This window comes from Adiantum capillus-veneris, chromosome 15 (genome assembly GCF_014529385.1).
Source record: "Adiantum capillus-veneris isolate H3 chromosome 15, ASM1452938v2, whole genome shotgun sequence".
Lineage (NCBI taxonomy): Eukaryota > Viridiplantae > Streptophyta > Polypodiopsida > Polypodiales > Pteridaceae > Adiantum > Adiantum capillus-veneris.
Genome location: NC_140945.1, coordinates 157527918 through 157543504, shown reverse-complemented (window position 1 = coordinate 157543504; position 15587 = coordinate 157527918). Strand labels below are relative to the sequence as shown.

Below are 15587 nucleotides of genomic sequence, written 5' to 3'. Positions count from 1 at the left end.
TTATAATTGCAGGCAGCCAATGAGTGTGGTCCCATAAGTCTCGCACCGTCATGCGGAGCATCGCTCCAGTATTACCACTCTTCCATCTCGATAAAAGGCAATCTTGCCTTTTCCCCTTGCCGCTCTAATCTCCGGCATTACTTCCTGCATATGAGCAATCTGCGAGAGGGTAAGATCATCCCCGAGAAAGATGCCCGTCTCTTTAAGAGTTGGCCTTTTCTTCAAGAAGGATTTCTTCGCTTCCATGGAAGGAAAACGGAGGATGAATGTCCTTTCTTTTGAGGTTTCCCCACTGCTTCCATTTTTCTTTATGTTGCCCACTCTCCAGGCTCTTGTGTGCGTCGGCTCATGGACCCCCATCAAGGCCATGAGTTCTTTTACCTCTTTGTCCACATTGCCTTTGTCTTTAAGACCGCAAATTCTCACATGTAAAGCGCGCACACGTCTTCTTTGCTCCTCCTCTAGTGTCTGATTAACGATAGTGGGTGTGGACGTGGATGTTATCTCCTTGCCTTTTCCTTTCTTGGCCACCTCGATCCATTTCTCAGCTTCATCCGCCTTCTGTTGAGTTTTTGTAAGAACATCCACCCAAGAAGTCGTCATCTCTTTGTGTTGCTCTTCTCCCTCTTTGATGGACCGTACTTGCTCCTTGATCGTGTTGATTTCTTCGATTACTGAGGGTTGCAATTCGGTCTCTTCCAGTGTGTTTCTTGATCACGCCTCGACGAGATCTTTCTTGAGTGACGCAATCTCTTCATCCTAAGTCGTCACTCGATCTTCCAATGCATTTATCTTGCTTTGAGAGAGAGAGAGAAATGAAATGAAATGTTATATTAACGTCTTCAAAAGGCCAAAATGACCTATGAGACCAATTAGTTACAAAATAGTGAATCTAATACCATGTCTGGGTACAAAAGAACTAGAAAAGAACTAGAAGTGGAACAAAATACTACTACTACTACTACAATCTAAAACTACGTGGGTGTAGCAGCTGATACAATAGGTACCCGGTAAACTGGATGTAACAGTGTGTGAAACAAAGATGGAAGAAATGGTGAGGATCCATCCTCATCTGCACTCTGGATGTCGAGAGAGTATGGCTCGAATCTTCTGTTGTAGTCTCCGTCGATGCTGTGTAGCTCCTCTCCTCAGTCGCGGTCGTCTGTATCTCTGTAGCTCCAATGCTCGGTCGATGAGAGTGCCAGTAGTGGTCGAATGAGTGTGGGACGAGCTCTGCAGTGGTGGCTGCTCCTCTGGCTGTCCCATATCTAGTGAAAAGAAATCTGTAATGTGTCTCTGGGACTGCCTCTCTCTAGCTCTCCCCAGTAAAGTGTCTCTATACCTGTGTAACTCAAGTAGATATAGTCCAAAACATCTCTGATCCTCATAACTCATGACCCTAGATAGAGGACCAAAACCCTCTCTGAATAAGCAGTGGAAACGCCCCCGTATCTCATAGAACACTGTGCAATGACATATGTAGTGCAACTCTGTCTCTGGCTCTCTCTGGCATAATCGGCATATCCTGCTGTCTGCTGGTATCCCTCTGAATCTACCAGTCTCAATCTCGAGCTGATGTGAGGATGTGCGTATCTGACCAATGGCACAACGCAAACCATGAGACATATGTGTGTCTATGTAGCTGGGTCGAATCACAAACCCATCTCCTGTGAGGTGGAGAAGATGCTCTCTATAGAAAGCCATCTTCGTGCTCAACTCCTGAGGCGGCTCTATCCATGTCCTCCTGGTGTCGAGCTGGATCAGGTCCTGACGAATGAGTCTAGTGATCTCCACCCGTGTAAGAGACAGCGAGGGTGCCTGAAGAGAATACTGGAAAGGGGGCAACCTGTCCATGGTGAAGCCATGCGTCTGAAACCATGAAGTCATCTGTGCATACCAGCATGAAGTGTCCCCCTGTAGAGCTAACTGTCTGGAAGACTCAAGGGCCATTCTAGCATATCTGTCTCTAGTAGTATCCCATAGGCTGTGCACAAAGGACACTGATCTGGTAAGCGCCTCAATCTCCATGGGGGGGGGCAGCTAGCTCTGCTCGAATGATCGCGTGAGGTACGGAGGCCTTGGCTCTAATCAATCGGGAGATCATAGATACCAAGGGCCTCTCCATACGTCTCCAACCATCCTGGCCTACAGAAGGTCCCCATACCTGTACCCCATACATCATAGCTGAGGCTACTAAAGTATCAAAGAGCCATAACTTTGTCCGAGGTTCCTGGAACTGAACCTACGAACACATCCTCTCCAAGCCTCCCAAGGCCGCATAAGCTCTGGTCAGTCTAGTCTCTGCTGCTCTCCCCAAAGAAAACCTCGGCCCAGTGAAGACTATCCCAAGGTAAGTGTATGCATCTGTATACTCCACAATCTCTTGACCATACGTGAAGGTCGGTGCCAATCTCCTGATCCACTGCGGTGTGGTGTTAAACACCATGACCTTGGTTTTACCAAGGTTTACAGACAATCCACTATCCTCTGCAAAACTGTGTAATGCATCCAACTGTCGCTGCATACCCTCTGGTGAGTCAGAGATCAAGACAATATCATCAACATATAACAACAATGGGATCCACGTCCCTGCCAGCTGGGCACCTCTATCACCCTCTCTGTCAATGTAATCAGACACCTCATCAACATACATACCAAATAGAGTAGGAGACAATGGGCAACCCTGTTTCACCCCACTAGTGGAGTGAACTAAGTCAGATATCCCCTCTGATCTGTATAAAGCCATAATCCCCCAAATCAACACTGTGGGCACCCCCATCTCCTGCAGTCTGCGCATCAGTCGAGCTCTCGGTACCATGTCAAATGCTTTGCGGAAATCCACAAAGCTACAATAAATCCGTCTCCCATGTGACCTGCCCTCCTCAAAGAGAGAGAGAGAGAGAGGTCCTGCAGAGACGAGCTCGCCCTGCTGCAACACACAGAGTGAGTTGCCTGCAGTTCGCCCCCTGTTGCACTCTTTGTTGCAACACAGAGTGAGTTGCCCTGCAGTTCGCCCCCTGTTTTCAACTTCACTATGTTGAAAACCCATTTCCCATACCTGCAAGAACAATTCCTTCAACAGTACATCCAGGCCATTACATTAAAAAAAAGCATTCACAACATTTATGGCCTGATGATGTTTTACTCTTCATGTAGACTTCTACAATGACCAGACAACCATCACTTATCCGACCTTAAGTACGAAGAGATGGGTGCATTTATGATTTTAAGTATATTAGCAGATGATTGTAGCAAACTACGTGGGGAAACTTACCAAACTTACCGCTTCTGCTATGTATGTTTTGCAGGCTGAAATTGCATACTAAAAATATCTGCTCCATACCCGCTAACCTGTGTAGCAATCTCATTTTGCCAAAACTCGTGGATAGAGGACGTGGTTCATCATAATTCTCAAAAAATTAGGGTTGCATTAGGTGACATTCTACATGTTGTTAGACCAACTTTCTAACACTATGCAGGCTTGTCAAACAGAAGTACTGCCTCGCACTTCCCACTGGCGAACAATTATTGGGAGGTGGACTACAGAAATATGAGCTAGTATTAGGGCCTCGCACACTTAAGGGTACATCCACCTAGATCCAGTAAATAAGTATGCATCGCTCATAGATCCAGTACACTCATGTTGTACATGTGTTGGCAAAGGCAAAGTTCTTTACCATTCACCAGAGCATGCTTCCTATACTCACCTAGATTATGAAGTGAACAGGACACAGTCTACATGTTCCCAAGTATGTACACATAACATGAAGGTTCTCTTTCGATAGAAGCTGCACACCCAACAACTCCCAGCAATAGAATGCAATGCACCATACCAAAGCCATAACCATAGTATTAAGCTATCAAGGCAGATAATAATTACTCACCAACTTCAAAACTTTGCACTGAATATCCGCTTTGTGTTTCTTGTACATCTTTTGCCAAACAGCTTGACACCAACTGCACTAGTCCCACACTACAATCTATTGCTTACTCAAAGCTAAATATTTGCCAGCAGGTCACATGTTCCGGACAATTTCATAATAACCAATTGAAATGCTATACATAGTTTCAGAGTAGACATGGTGCCTTGCAGTCCATGAATCAAACAGTGTGAAAAATATGAATTCGAAATAAATAACACATGAATTACAGTGCAGACTGTAAGGTTACATAGCTTGCGATGTAGATGATGCCTTGCACTCCATGAATTGTAACAACGTTTAGTGCAAAGGAGAAAAACCACTCCTAGCGCGCTGCTTATTATTATACCAGCACCCAGAGTGGCTATCGCTTGTAAATTCTTGCACCAGTCATTGAACCATCAAGACTGTTAACAATTAATACAATGTTCCATACTATCATGGGTCACTCTAGAACAATCCATCAATCAATGTACCTATGACCAGATAACCGTATTGGAAGTAAGCAAATGTACTGAAAACTTTTCAAATGGAGAGGGGTTGACGATTGCGCCGAAGCCTGTCTGCAATAATAAACGCGAGCTCAAGAGACTGTGATGCATTGAGGCGAGGATCACAGTGTGTATGGTAGCGAGAACCCAAATCATTCACCATCACAGCCCTTGATCCGCCAATACATTCTGTCACATTTTGGCCCGTCATCTCCAGGTGTACGCCACCAGCATGGCTCCCTTCCTCATCATGGACATCAAAGAAAGCTTTTACCTCGGCCTGCTCAAGGAAAAAAAAAGCTCCTTCACATCAGACTCAAGTCTCTACTACCCGTCAAGAGCAGGGAGACTGCAATTACTCAATGGAAAACTACCTACCAGGATAGCGTCGAAGGGCCTAGTCTTGTAGCCTGATGGAACCTTGATAGTGTTGCCATGCATGGGATCACTCACCCATGTCACTATGAGACCAGCTTGTCTTACAGCTCTAATGAGATGAGGTAGCTTGAGTCGCAATTTCTCGGCACCCATACGCACAATTATGGTCAACCTGCCTGGTTTGTTCTGTGGGTTCAGAATCTCACATACCTTCACCAGCTCAGCCGGATCCATTTTGTCACTCACCTGTTGCCAACCAAGTATAAACACTAGCCTTAGCACAGAGTCATAAAAGTGATTATTCTAATGGAAAAACATCACGTTGCCATTCTCACCTTAATTCCAAGGGGATTCGCCACTCCCCTCAAGAACTCCATGTGGGCACCATCCAGCTGCCTTGTTCGTTCCCCAACCCACAGCATATGTGCAGAACAATCGTACCAGAGGCCAGACGTGGAATCAAGCCGAGTAAGAGCCTGTTCGTACGGAAGTAAGAGGCATTCATGTGATGTCCAGAATTCCGTTGTGGTCATAATGGGGTGGTCAACTGTAAGGCCACAGGCAGACATGAAACCAAGTGCCTCATCGACACGGTGAGCCAACTCTAGATACCTGATTGGGTAAAGAGGAAGAGTGAGAGGTAGCACTGGAGTAACAGATAAAACATTTACTAAAAAAGAGATGCTAAATAACAAGAACAAATGAGCACCTGCTGCCCTGCTCACTGCTATTTGTGAAGTCCAAGTTCCATTGAGACACTCTCTGCATGGCCGCAAACCCTCCGGTAGCAAAAGCCCGCAACAAATTCAGGGTTGCAGCAGCCTGGCTATAGGCTTTTACCATTCTCTCCGGATCTGGCACCCTTGCTTTCTCTGTAAAGGCATCCCCATTCACATTGTCTCCCCTGTAGCTGGGCAATGACACCCCATCCTTCGTTTCCATGTTATCTGATCTTGGCTTAGCAAATTGACCGGCCATTCGCCCAACCTAACACCATGCACGTGAGAATTAGAGATCAAAGCTGACCTTACCGAGATGTCTGCAAGATGATTTTGCCGAAAAGAGACTCTTACCTTTACAACAGGCATCTGCCCTCCAAACATTAGGACAGCGCCCATCTGAAGTAGCACCCGGAAGGTATCCCTGATATTGTTGGCATTGAACTCTTTGAAGCTTTCAGCGCAATCTCCACCTTGCAACAAGAAAGCCCGCCCAAGTGCAGCTTCACCCAGCCTCTCCTCCAATGACCTAGCCTCTCCAGCAAAGACAAGAGGCGGAAACTCCGCTAAAGCGTCGACTACCTTTCTGAAGGCAGCCTCGTTAGGATACTCAGGAAGCTGAAGTGCCTTCTTGGACCGCCAGCTCGTGATAGACCAATCGGAAGCAGGAGAGGCGGCGGGGATGGGAGGCTCAACCACTTTCTGGGCGGTAGAGGGGGGTTCTGCGGCCTGAATGGCGCGGACGACAACACCAGGAGTCAATCTGAGACCTTTATCAGAGGCAGCCAAGGACAAGGGGACGCGGAGGGGCTTCTCGGAGGCGCCCAAGAGATCTACCCGTCGGGACGAGCGGGGAACTTGCAATGAAGCGGCGTGGGCATTGGAAAGAGCCATGCTGTAGGCACGATGGGTAGAGAAAATCTCAGGGGTAGAGGGATTGCAGGTGAAAATGCAGGTGAGCAGGAGGGAAGAGAAGTAAAGTACAAGGGGCGGGGAGGGCGAAAGGTACCAAACTCTCTTTGTGTGGAAGAATGGCTTCCACCTAGCCTGTCAACCCTGCGTACTCGCAAGACGAGAATGTGGAGGGGGAGAAGATTATATTATATAGAGACTAATGAGCAACCCACTCGGAGAGCGAAAATGCGCACCTTTGCTTGAGGCCTTCGGATGTTCCCGTAAGCCGCTCGCCTACCGCCCGCGCGACCAGTCAACCTGCGGCTCTAAAATCTGGCCGCCTGCGTTGCCCGGTCCGCAAACTCTCGCGGGTCGCCTGTTGCTCTGCACGTTCTTCTCGCTCACACTTGAGAATGCCCTCGTTTCCTTTTGGCTTTTCCATAGTACTGCTCACATGCCTCATTTTACATTGGGCCGTGCAAAAAGAGAGAGGTCATTGAGTCTTTTTGGAGATTGTCCATGTAGCAAGTGCCTCGTAGCCTAATAATCGTCGTCAAAAGCCCACAATAGCATTCTAATGTTGTGCAATGGTGTCTCAAGGCCAAGGCACTAAGTGACACGGGGGCACACATGGGGACGGGTAAGGGGATGGACGACACAAGAGGGTTGGTAGGCATCCCGGGGTGGAGCTCCCTCCGCGCCCCCCCCAAAAAAAATGGCGGTGCGGATGGAACCCACGATCTCATGTCCCAGCGGCTTTTGAGGCTTGGCCTAACCACGTCACCAGTTCGTGCACATGTGAAAGGATTGCTATTTTATATGGTGTTATAAACGATAAACATGGACTGGCCTAGAACTAAACCCAGGCAAGCCCCATGTCCGAATTTAGTTTTTGGCCAGGTTTAGTTTTAACAAGCCATCTACGGTGGAGATCGCCTCGACGACCGCGCGTGGAGTTCCCATCCATTGATCCCCTCAACCCCCCCCCCCCCCAACCCTTAAAAGCTCCCTGTCATTTAGTCATGAGGGTCACAAGGTATGAAGAGCTAGGGTCACACTTCCTAATGTTTTTGCGTGCCACATGTCAAGTGTTAATTGTTAATAGTTGACCTACTACTACTTACACACCCACTCCTAGTCGCCATTAGAGCCCTCCCCCATAGGCCAGGTAAAATTGTTGCATTGAGAAAGGCCCTGCTTTCACTAGTGCCTAAATATGTAAACAAACACTCAACGTTGGCATGCAAAGTTTGCAGCAAGGAAGGGGGATCTCCCTCATAGTCTCACAATTTTGAACTCATTTTCCTTTTCGTATGGCTCTACAAGGGCAAATCCATTGGAAAAACTTCAAGGACTTATTAGAAGTACGGTCCAATTTGGTTCGTTGAGGCAAATCCATTGGAAGAACGTTTTGTATGCCTCTACATGGGCAAATCCATTGGAAGAACTTTAAAGACTTTGAGAATTAAAAGTGTGGACCAATTTGATTGGCTGAGGCAAATGCCATGTTGAAATGTGTGAGTTGTTTTTTGATTTGTTAAGGTGGACAACATGTTTGCCTCGTTTGTGTTTAAAAAGACACACTGCAATGATCAAATAAAGAGAGGACAACAAACAGTCATCGTACACCATTACAAGTCCAAGGGGAGGAGGAGGAGAACATGCCCTAGAGTGTGTTCTCAAGCCCGCAAGCCCATAGTAGGAGGTAGACAACAAAACCTCCTCCAAACAATCGATATATGTAGCCTTGTTAGAGGCATGTCCCTAAGCATGCCATCATTTGGCTCTTAACCATTGGAGCCCTGCCCCCCTAGGACCCTTCTGTTGACATAACTCCCCCTTTAATGAAGAGTTTCATTCTTGAAAACAAAAGTGGATACTTCGTCTTAAGAACATTGATGGTTTCCCAAGTGGCACCTTCTTTAGGCCTAACTTTCCACTTGACGAATGCCATGTACAAAATTCGAAATTCCATCATTTGTTCAGGCTCGTGTAGTAAACTAGTAGGTTTGATTAAGTTGACTAAACTATTTTGATCCCATATATGTCGTCCTAATGCAAGCATTCCTTTAAATGGCTTACATGAAATATCAGATGTACATGTGAATGGGATGGAAGCTCCAATATGTAGGCCATTGGTCCTACTCCCTATAGTATTTTAAACAGACCACAATAGCTTGGAGATAACTTAGGGGTTGGCTTGGCATTCAAATTTTTTGACTTCTCTCAGACCCTTAGGAAGACTTCACCACCTTCCTTGAAAGTGTCTTGACAATGCTTTCCCCATGCTTGTCGAACATTTTAGGGAGGTAACTTCACAGGAATCTTGAGGGATCTACAGGGCAGATCAGGGCAAGGTCTACACAGAGCAACAAAGCTTTGGAGTAAGCTTGACGATGCTAAAAATCAATCTACAAGGCAAAGTCTGCAGAGCATTACAGACCTTGAAGGGGAGAGTAGCTCACAATTTTTTGCAACAAGCAGAAATCAAAATTTGAGAGCAGGGCTTTTGGCAGCTTTGAATCGTACAAATAGTAGAATTGAGATCAAGGAGAAATTGGGGAGCTTGGGGAGAATCGGCAGCTCAAGAGTATTGCAATCGACACTGAGCAAAGGAAGTGTGGTTGTGTGTGACACACACACACACACACACACACACACACACACTCGAAAGCAATTGACCGAGGGGCAGTCAATGCTGGCAAATTGAAGCAAGCTTGGGAGGGCAATTAAACAGTGATGGGAAGTCGACAGCAAAGAAATCGAGCACTGCCTGAATTTCGGTAACAAATTGTGTGTAATGGTGATTACATACAGACACACACACACACACACACACACACACGAAAATGACAATCAATAGCCCTGTTACAAGCAAGAATTGAGCAACGAGCCAAGTTGGGGCAGTCAGCAATAGCGAAATTAGGCAGTGCAGGGGAGTTGAGAACCTTGCTACAAGGTGTAGTAAAGCGAGCAATAACAGACTACTTAGATTTCAACAGAGAAGAAAGAAGAAAACAAAGAAAGTAGGATTTTTTTATTTTCTCAGAGTGTGTGTTCACACACACTCGGAATATTAATCGAGACGCAATAGGCTCAGTTAGATGGCAAAAAACTAGATAGATAGATAGAGAGAGAGAGAGAGAGAGAGAGAGAGAGAGAGAGAGAGAGAGAGAGAGAGAGAGAGAGAGAGAGAGAGAATGTGTAAGAACCCAGGAGCTGCATAAAGAAGATTCTCCACCCAACCCCCCATTATATAGCCCTTGGCCATTGAATAGAATCTCCCTGTCCACCTTTAGCAGCCGACCCTTGGCCCCGAGTCCTACTCGCCTGGGTTTGACCTTGGCATGACAATACTCCCCCCTGGGAGAAGCGTTTTCGTCCTCAAAAACACAAGTGGTAATATCTTTGGAAGAACACTAATGTTTTCTTTATGGATGTCCCATACGTGGGCCAGTTGTCCTTATGATCGATTAGTGATGCAGTGAGGAGGTTCAATGAAACCAAGAGCAACATCTTGATTTTCAACATTGTTGTCCGTTTGCAACCACTTGTATTGAAATGGTAACTCAATTTATAGCTCACTTGAGTACTTTAAGGGAGTAACCACAACTAAAAGGTGTCGAAAGACATAACCAGTTTTCAAACTTTCTGAAGGTACTGGAACGTGCAATAAGACCTCTGCTCAATTTTCCATGAAAGTAACATGTTGATATACTTATCAACACCAACCAAGTCCTTGACTTGCTATTGTTTCTTGTCAGTAACCAACCTCATACAAACTGATGATCAATGTTGATAACCTGAGAATAATAGGCAGAGACTAAAACTAGTCGCAACATGCCTTTCATCATGTGAAACAAACTCCCAACCAGAAAGATAACCGATCTGGTTGTGTCGCTTCTTGCTAACGTATGCACTTAGCATATCCTTTAGCGTGGTTAGCTAACGTATGCGTTTAGCATATCCTTTAGTACTAAATAGAATGCTTGTAAGCTGCCCATCCAACGCGGGATGAATAGCAAAGAATAAGAGTGAGGTGCTTTCCCCAATTAATTATAGATAGTCTTCCATGACTGATGATAACCTACAACTCACCAAGTGAGGTTCCATTTGTATACTTGATGTGAATATGATCGAAAGTATACTCATAGAGTTTAGATCATCCAATCACAAACACCCATACTAAACCATTAGCATGTATGATCAGGTGTGAACTCATAGTAAATCTGCAAGAGAGATTGCACTTGCAATGCAAAAGGGTGCAGAAAGAATAAAGTCCAAGAATTTGCATGCTGCTCCTCCAAATAAATCTGTGTTAAACACTATGCCCATAACACCTAGTGTGCATGCATTTAAGACAAACATATCCGAACCGCAATTCCATGACGAGACTGTCCACGGTACGTACGTGAAAGCCTTGCAACGAAAGTTGGACCATAACAGAATGTGAAAACTCAGTCACACCTAGGTACCAACCATGAGACATTCTCATGCATATAACACACTTGGTTGTTTGTTGAAACAACCATCCGTTATATGGTGGTTTCACAGCACTTGTGATCGCAACAAGTCTGTACTTAGTACTCGACAATTTCTAGCTATTGAAATTGTTCCTGATATTGTGTGCTCCAAATGGTCTAACAAACGGATGTGACCAGCAACTAGGGACTTCGTCTCGACACATCATTAGGAATTAGGCGCCAGTGTAAGTCCCAGAAACTCATATTCTCCACATGTGGAATATGTCTCAAATAAGGATGTCGAAAAAAAGGACATCCTTCAAGTACGAGATGTACTTATGTGTGGAGGTAACTGCAAACACTCTGCGACGTGAGTGAGAGGGACCCTCATTATAATTGCTCCACACTGGCTAAACCGGACTCCTTAAGTTCCTAGACCATGTTGTATCCCATGCGACAACATGTTCCAGACAAAATCGTACCATATAGGTCTGTAATTGTTTCAACAAGATTCAAACCCATTACGGTATCTTGATGAACAGGAAAGAGAGAAAAGGACACTATTTTCTCAAAATGCTATGTTCTTACATGACCTTGTCACGTGGCTAAAGAGCAAGCTGGATGAAAATCCCTTTAGCTTAAGCATCCCTTTTATAGAACTTAACCAAACTTAATTGGAAAGGAAAATAAACCCAAAAAGCATATACTTACAATGAGGTGGAAATCAATTGATACTTACCTGGAGATCAAGTACATCCCTGAACGTGTAAGCGTACCACATCAAAATTTCTTCGACCTGCTAATCACAACAATTAGAGATTAGTCAAGATAAAGAAATTGAACTTGTAACCCTGGGTGTTGCCTTGGCAATCCAACCCTTGGGTATATCTTGCCAAACCAACCCCCTTGGTGAAAGTGTGGAAAGAACTTTTTGACTACCCCTTAGCAGATTTTTTTTTTTTGAAAAACAAAGTGTGAAGGTATCCAAAAATGACCATCAACACGTATTGTGTGATTTAGTAATCACCTATGTGGTCATACCACAAAACTGTGCTCCTATATGTACGCCTAGTGCTATAGAGAAAATGGGAGATCCACGTAGGCGGAACCCCTAGCTCTCAGGGACAGCCATGCTGTTTGAAATGCTTGCTGCATCTATACGTCGTGCTATAGATTAGCCTATGCGAGTGTAAGTTTATAAAAAAATCAGCTCATTTGTCGCACCAAAACATGTAGTGCTTACAAAATACCCATATGTAATGGCAAGACTCATGCTTGACCATTAACATCGATGGGGAGTCGAAAGGGTAGATCTGTTCAAGCTTGAGAACAATCACCCAAGGAATGCCAACAATTGGGTCTTACCCAAGATCTGACAATGACTCTTAGCCAGCGTGTGTGGCTCATAGCCCTTATGTCAATTGGTGCTCAATCGACGAACTGATGAAGACTAATTTGGATGATGCCTTGGCCAATTTCTAATTGAGAGTTAGAGCACCTTGGCTCAGGCTGGCTGACTCACAAGCAAAACATGTATCAAAAGCTTCTTAGAAAGTTTTCATTATTCTTTGAGAGAAGTAAGAAAAAGAGAGAATATGCGGGGCTGAGGAACTTTCCTTAAGTTTGTAGAGTGTATTCAATCTATGTGCTCTGATGCATCTTATGCCTGACTTGCAGCTGATCCTATAGGCATTCCATAGTTTTCTGGTATGACTCTCTCATCGAGAGAGGTAATAGAAAAACACAAAACACATCCTGATCCACCTACCTTGTAGGGGTTGTGATTGTACAAGGAGGACTTAAATATGGCACTTGGCCTGTGAGTTAAGTCCTAGATTTAGATTCCTTTTAGTGTTGTTGTCATCAACCAAAAAAAATCATGTTAAACAATCCATAACGTATCTTGTCCATGATGGAATTCATTCCACCGAGCTAGCATGCCTTGCATGCAGAATTGGAAACCCTTGGCGATAGTGACGGCCTCAAACGTAAAAGACCAAATCATAAGTGCCTTGGACAATCGATACTCGTAGGGATTCTGTGAGGTGATATCCTGATTTTTGCCAGTTCCCAAAACTGTTGTGCCAATGCTCGTGAGATCAAGTCAATGGGAAGTATCGCGGCACACGTTAGAAGCCTTGCTTCAGATGAAATTATCAAACCTTTTTGCTTTGCAAAATAGACAATATTGTCCAAAGCAGATGGAAAAACAAGCAGAACTTAAAATTATCTAACCTGGTGGTCTTGCAATAACTAGCTATTTCGAAAGTCCGAAGAAAAACCTTGCGCAAATTCGGCTCATAGCAAATACTGTTGCGATGAGATAGAATTGTCGCGTGTATCATATACACCCTGATGTATCATGTACGCTAGTCGGGCAGGTGATGAAAAATCCTACAAGCATAGTGCCAAAGCCCTCCCAAGGCCGTATGCGCATAGCATATGCCAAACGTGCAAAGTTTCAATGTAATATGCAGAAATTGAAGCCGTGCTTCACATAAGTAATGTGGTCTTGTAGTCAACAAATGCTGCTAACAATCTACAGATATCTTGGCAAAACAAAATTAACCTTGTCAAACATTGTCGGCCAAACGACCATGTTGAATATCTCATCATTGTAATTGCCAATTTCTAGAAGCGGTGACAACTAGGCGGCCATGCCGAGCATGTGTGCCGCTGTCGGCGTGCCTAGATATGAGAAAGAGAGCTCTCTCTTTCCTGCAAAGAGTCGGTCATGCCAAAAAAAATTGTACCTTTCATCAAATTGAGGTACAGGCCTTGCCGATCTTCATGAGATCGGGTTCGTCTTGCTTTTGCATCACCATTTAACCTCCGACAAGCGTGTGCTGTCAAGATTTTTTGTGCTCAAGCCGTGTTTGAGATAGGTTTGCAATGAATCATTGACCGTTTGTCAACAATGTATGCGACAAAATTTCAATGCTTATGGTGCTTGTGCGTGGAGTGCGAAAGTACACTCTCTGCTGGTGTAGGATAGAACTATGCAGCATGTGTTGAAAGATTTTCCAAAAAAAATAAAAATATGTAAGGACATGGGTCCTATGGGCAAGGCCACCGGCATGGCCGGACATTGTGTATGCTAGGGGGAGGCTATAAGATAGCACGGTTGGGTGGAGACTAGCACATGCATTACCACCGCCCTTTCACTGGTATTCGAGCTATTTTTGGGAGGAGGCAAAAAACGGGTTGCATGTGCGTGCAACGCTCTGCTTCTCTCCCATGTTCCACAGACAACGACGCCTTCGTTGTGCAGCAAAAAAGAAGACAGACACGCTTTCCTATGCACATCATATGGAAAGAGACAACCTCAATCGACCGGGACCGCCCCATCTACGCCCTCCACAGTGGGTGACCAAGGAAAACTCGATCGACAACTCGACAACACCGAGGCTTCGAAGGCTTCTGTTGGCACCGTTGGCTACGCGTATAGGAAGGCCCACTTAACCCTTGCATGAAGGACGGTTGAACCCACCTCATGAGGGTAAAGAGGCCAACACTTTATCATCAAGCTATTGACCCTTGTTATACACAACAAGGAAAGATAACCTACTTGTGTTTAAAGGAAAACTAGAAGGAAAGGAAAAGCTTCAAACTTCAAGGAGTAGCTTCACCCTTTCTTTTCACTTCTAGGAGGAAGGCAAGTTTTCCTACAAAAATTCTTTTTTCCTCAAGGAGGTAGCTTCAAAGTGAACAAAAGCCTTTACAAAAATGATGGGTTTTTGTGAAGAATCAACAAAGGTGTTCGTACAACGAACGATAAGTGAAGCGCTCAAATTCTCGCAAGGCGAGGTTCCCATGCAACGCAAATTGCGGAGCATATAAAACACAAAGACTTAAATTTCTCAAGATACAAGTTGTCATTTTTTTTCTCTCTTTGTATTAGTACGTGTTTTCCATGGCCAATGAAGATATCCCACCTACACACACGTTTGATTTTGAGAACATAGATCAAAATCAGGGCACCACGGGTGCTACTGACACTAATATACATGATGATGATGATCTAGGAGATCATGGGCTTGTAGATATGGCTTCTCTCAAGACTTTGGAACATCGCCAAAGTGTACTTGAAAGCAACCTCTCTGTACTCAATGCAAATGTTACCAATCTTACGGAGTTACTTGTGAAATTTATGAATTCACAGACGACTCAAGGAGCCACAAGTGGCACGGTTCAAGAGAACCAAGCTCGCATTAATCAAGGAGTCCAAGAGACAAGTACTGCAGAAGATGCAGAAAGTAGCAATGCATTACTTAAGAATATCACCATTCCTGAGTTTCACGGGGAAGACCGTGATCGCAACAAGGATGCGGTCAATACGTTCTTACACAAATGGAGTGATATTCATAGATTGACGCACACCCCGGATATAAAGATGGCTGTGGAAACAAGTCTATCTCTTAAAGGCAAGGCCTATAAGTGGTGGATGACATTTCCAATAGATGCTCGTCCTCCGTCTTGGGCTGCATTTCAAGCTTCTTTCTCCAATGAGTTTTTGGACTTCAATGAAGAAGATAAGAATTGGTTAGCATGGGATGCATGCCGCATGTCTGGCCTCTCTCTCACATTGTACCTTTCAGAGCATCGGGAAATCATATTAAAACTAGAAGGTCTAGATGAATTCCAAAAGATACGGGGTTTTAATAGGGGTCTTGACAAAGACTATCGTCTTCATGTCAAGACCCAACATCCAAAAACTTTGGA

The 15587-nt window shown here is 44.7% G+C and overlaps 1 protein-coding gene across 1 annotated transcript; it reads right to left on the bottom strand.

The window, feature by feature from the left end:
- Positions 1-4097: 4097 nt before the first annotated feature.
- LOC147441733 (phospho-2-dehydro-3-deoxyheptonate aldolase 2, chloroplastic-like) lies at positions 4098-6865 on the bottom strand. Its single transcript, XM_086483271.1, has 8 exons — positions 6766-6865; positions 6657-6696; positions 6493-6564; positions 5863-6403; positions 5499-5776; positions 5125-5401; positions 4790-5035; positions 4098-4691 (listed from the first exon to the last, which is right to left on the bottom strand). The coding sequence occupies exons 1-8, from the start codon at positions 6863-6865 to the stop codon at positions 4446-4448; spliced, it is 1800 nt and encodes a 599-aa protein (XP_086339397.1). The 3' UTR covers positions 4098-4445.
- Between the last annotated feature and the right edge of the window lie 8722 nt (positions 6866-15587).

Bases quoted from the DNA above. Each gene is read 5' to 3' on its own strand.
- LOC147441733 (XM_086483271.1), bottom strand. From the start codon at position 6,865: ATGAGGCATGTGAGCAGTACTATGGAAAAGCCAAAAGGAAACGAGGGC. The intron at 6,404-6,492 runs GTACTTTACTTC...TCGTGCCTACAG, and splicing joins TTTCGCCCTCCCCGCCCCTT to CATGGCTCTTTCCAATGCCC. The intron at 5,402-5,498 runs GTGCTCATTTGT...TTACCCAATCAG, and splicing joins AGCAGTGAGCAGGGCAGCAG to GTATCTAGAGTTGGCTCACC.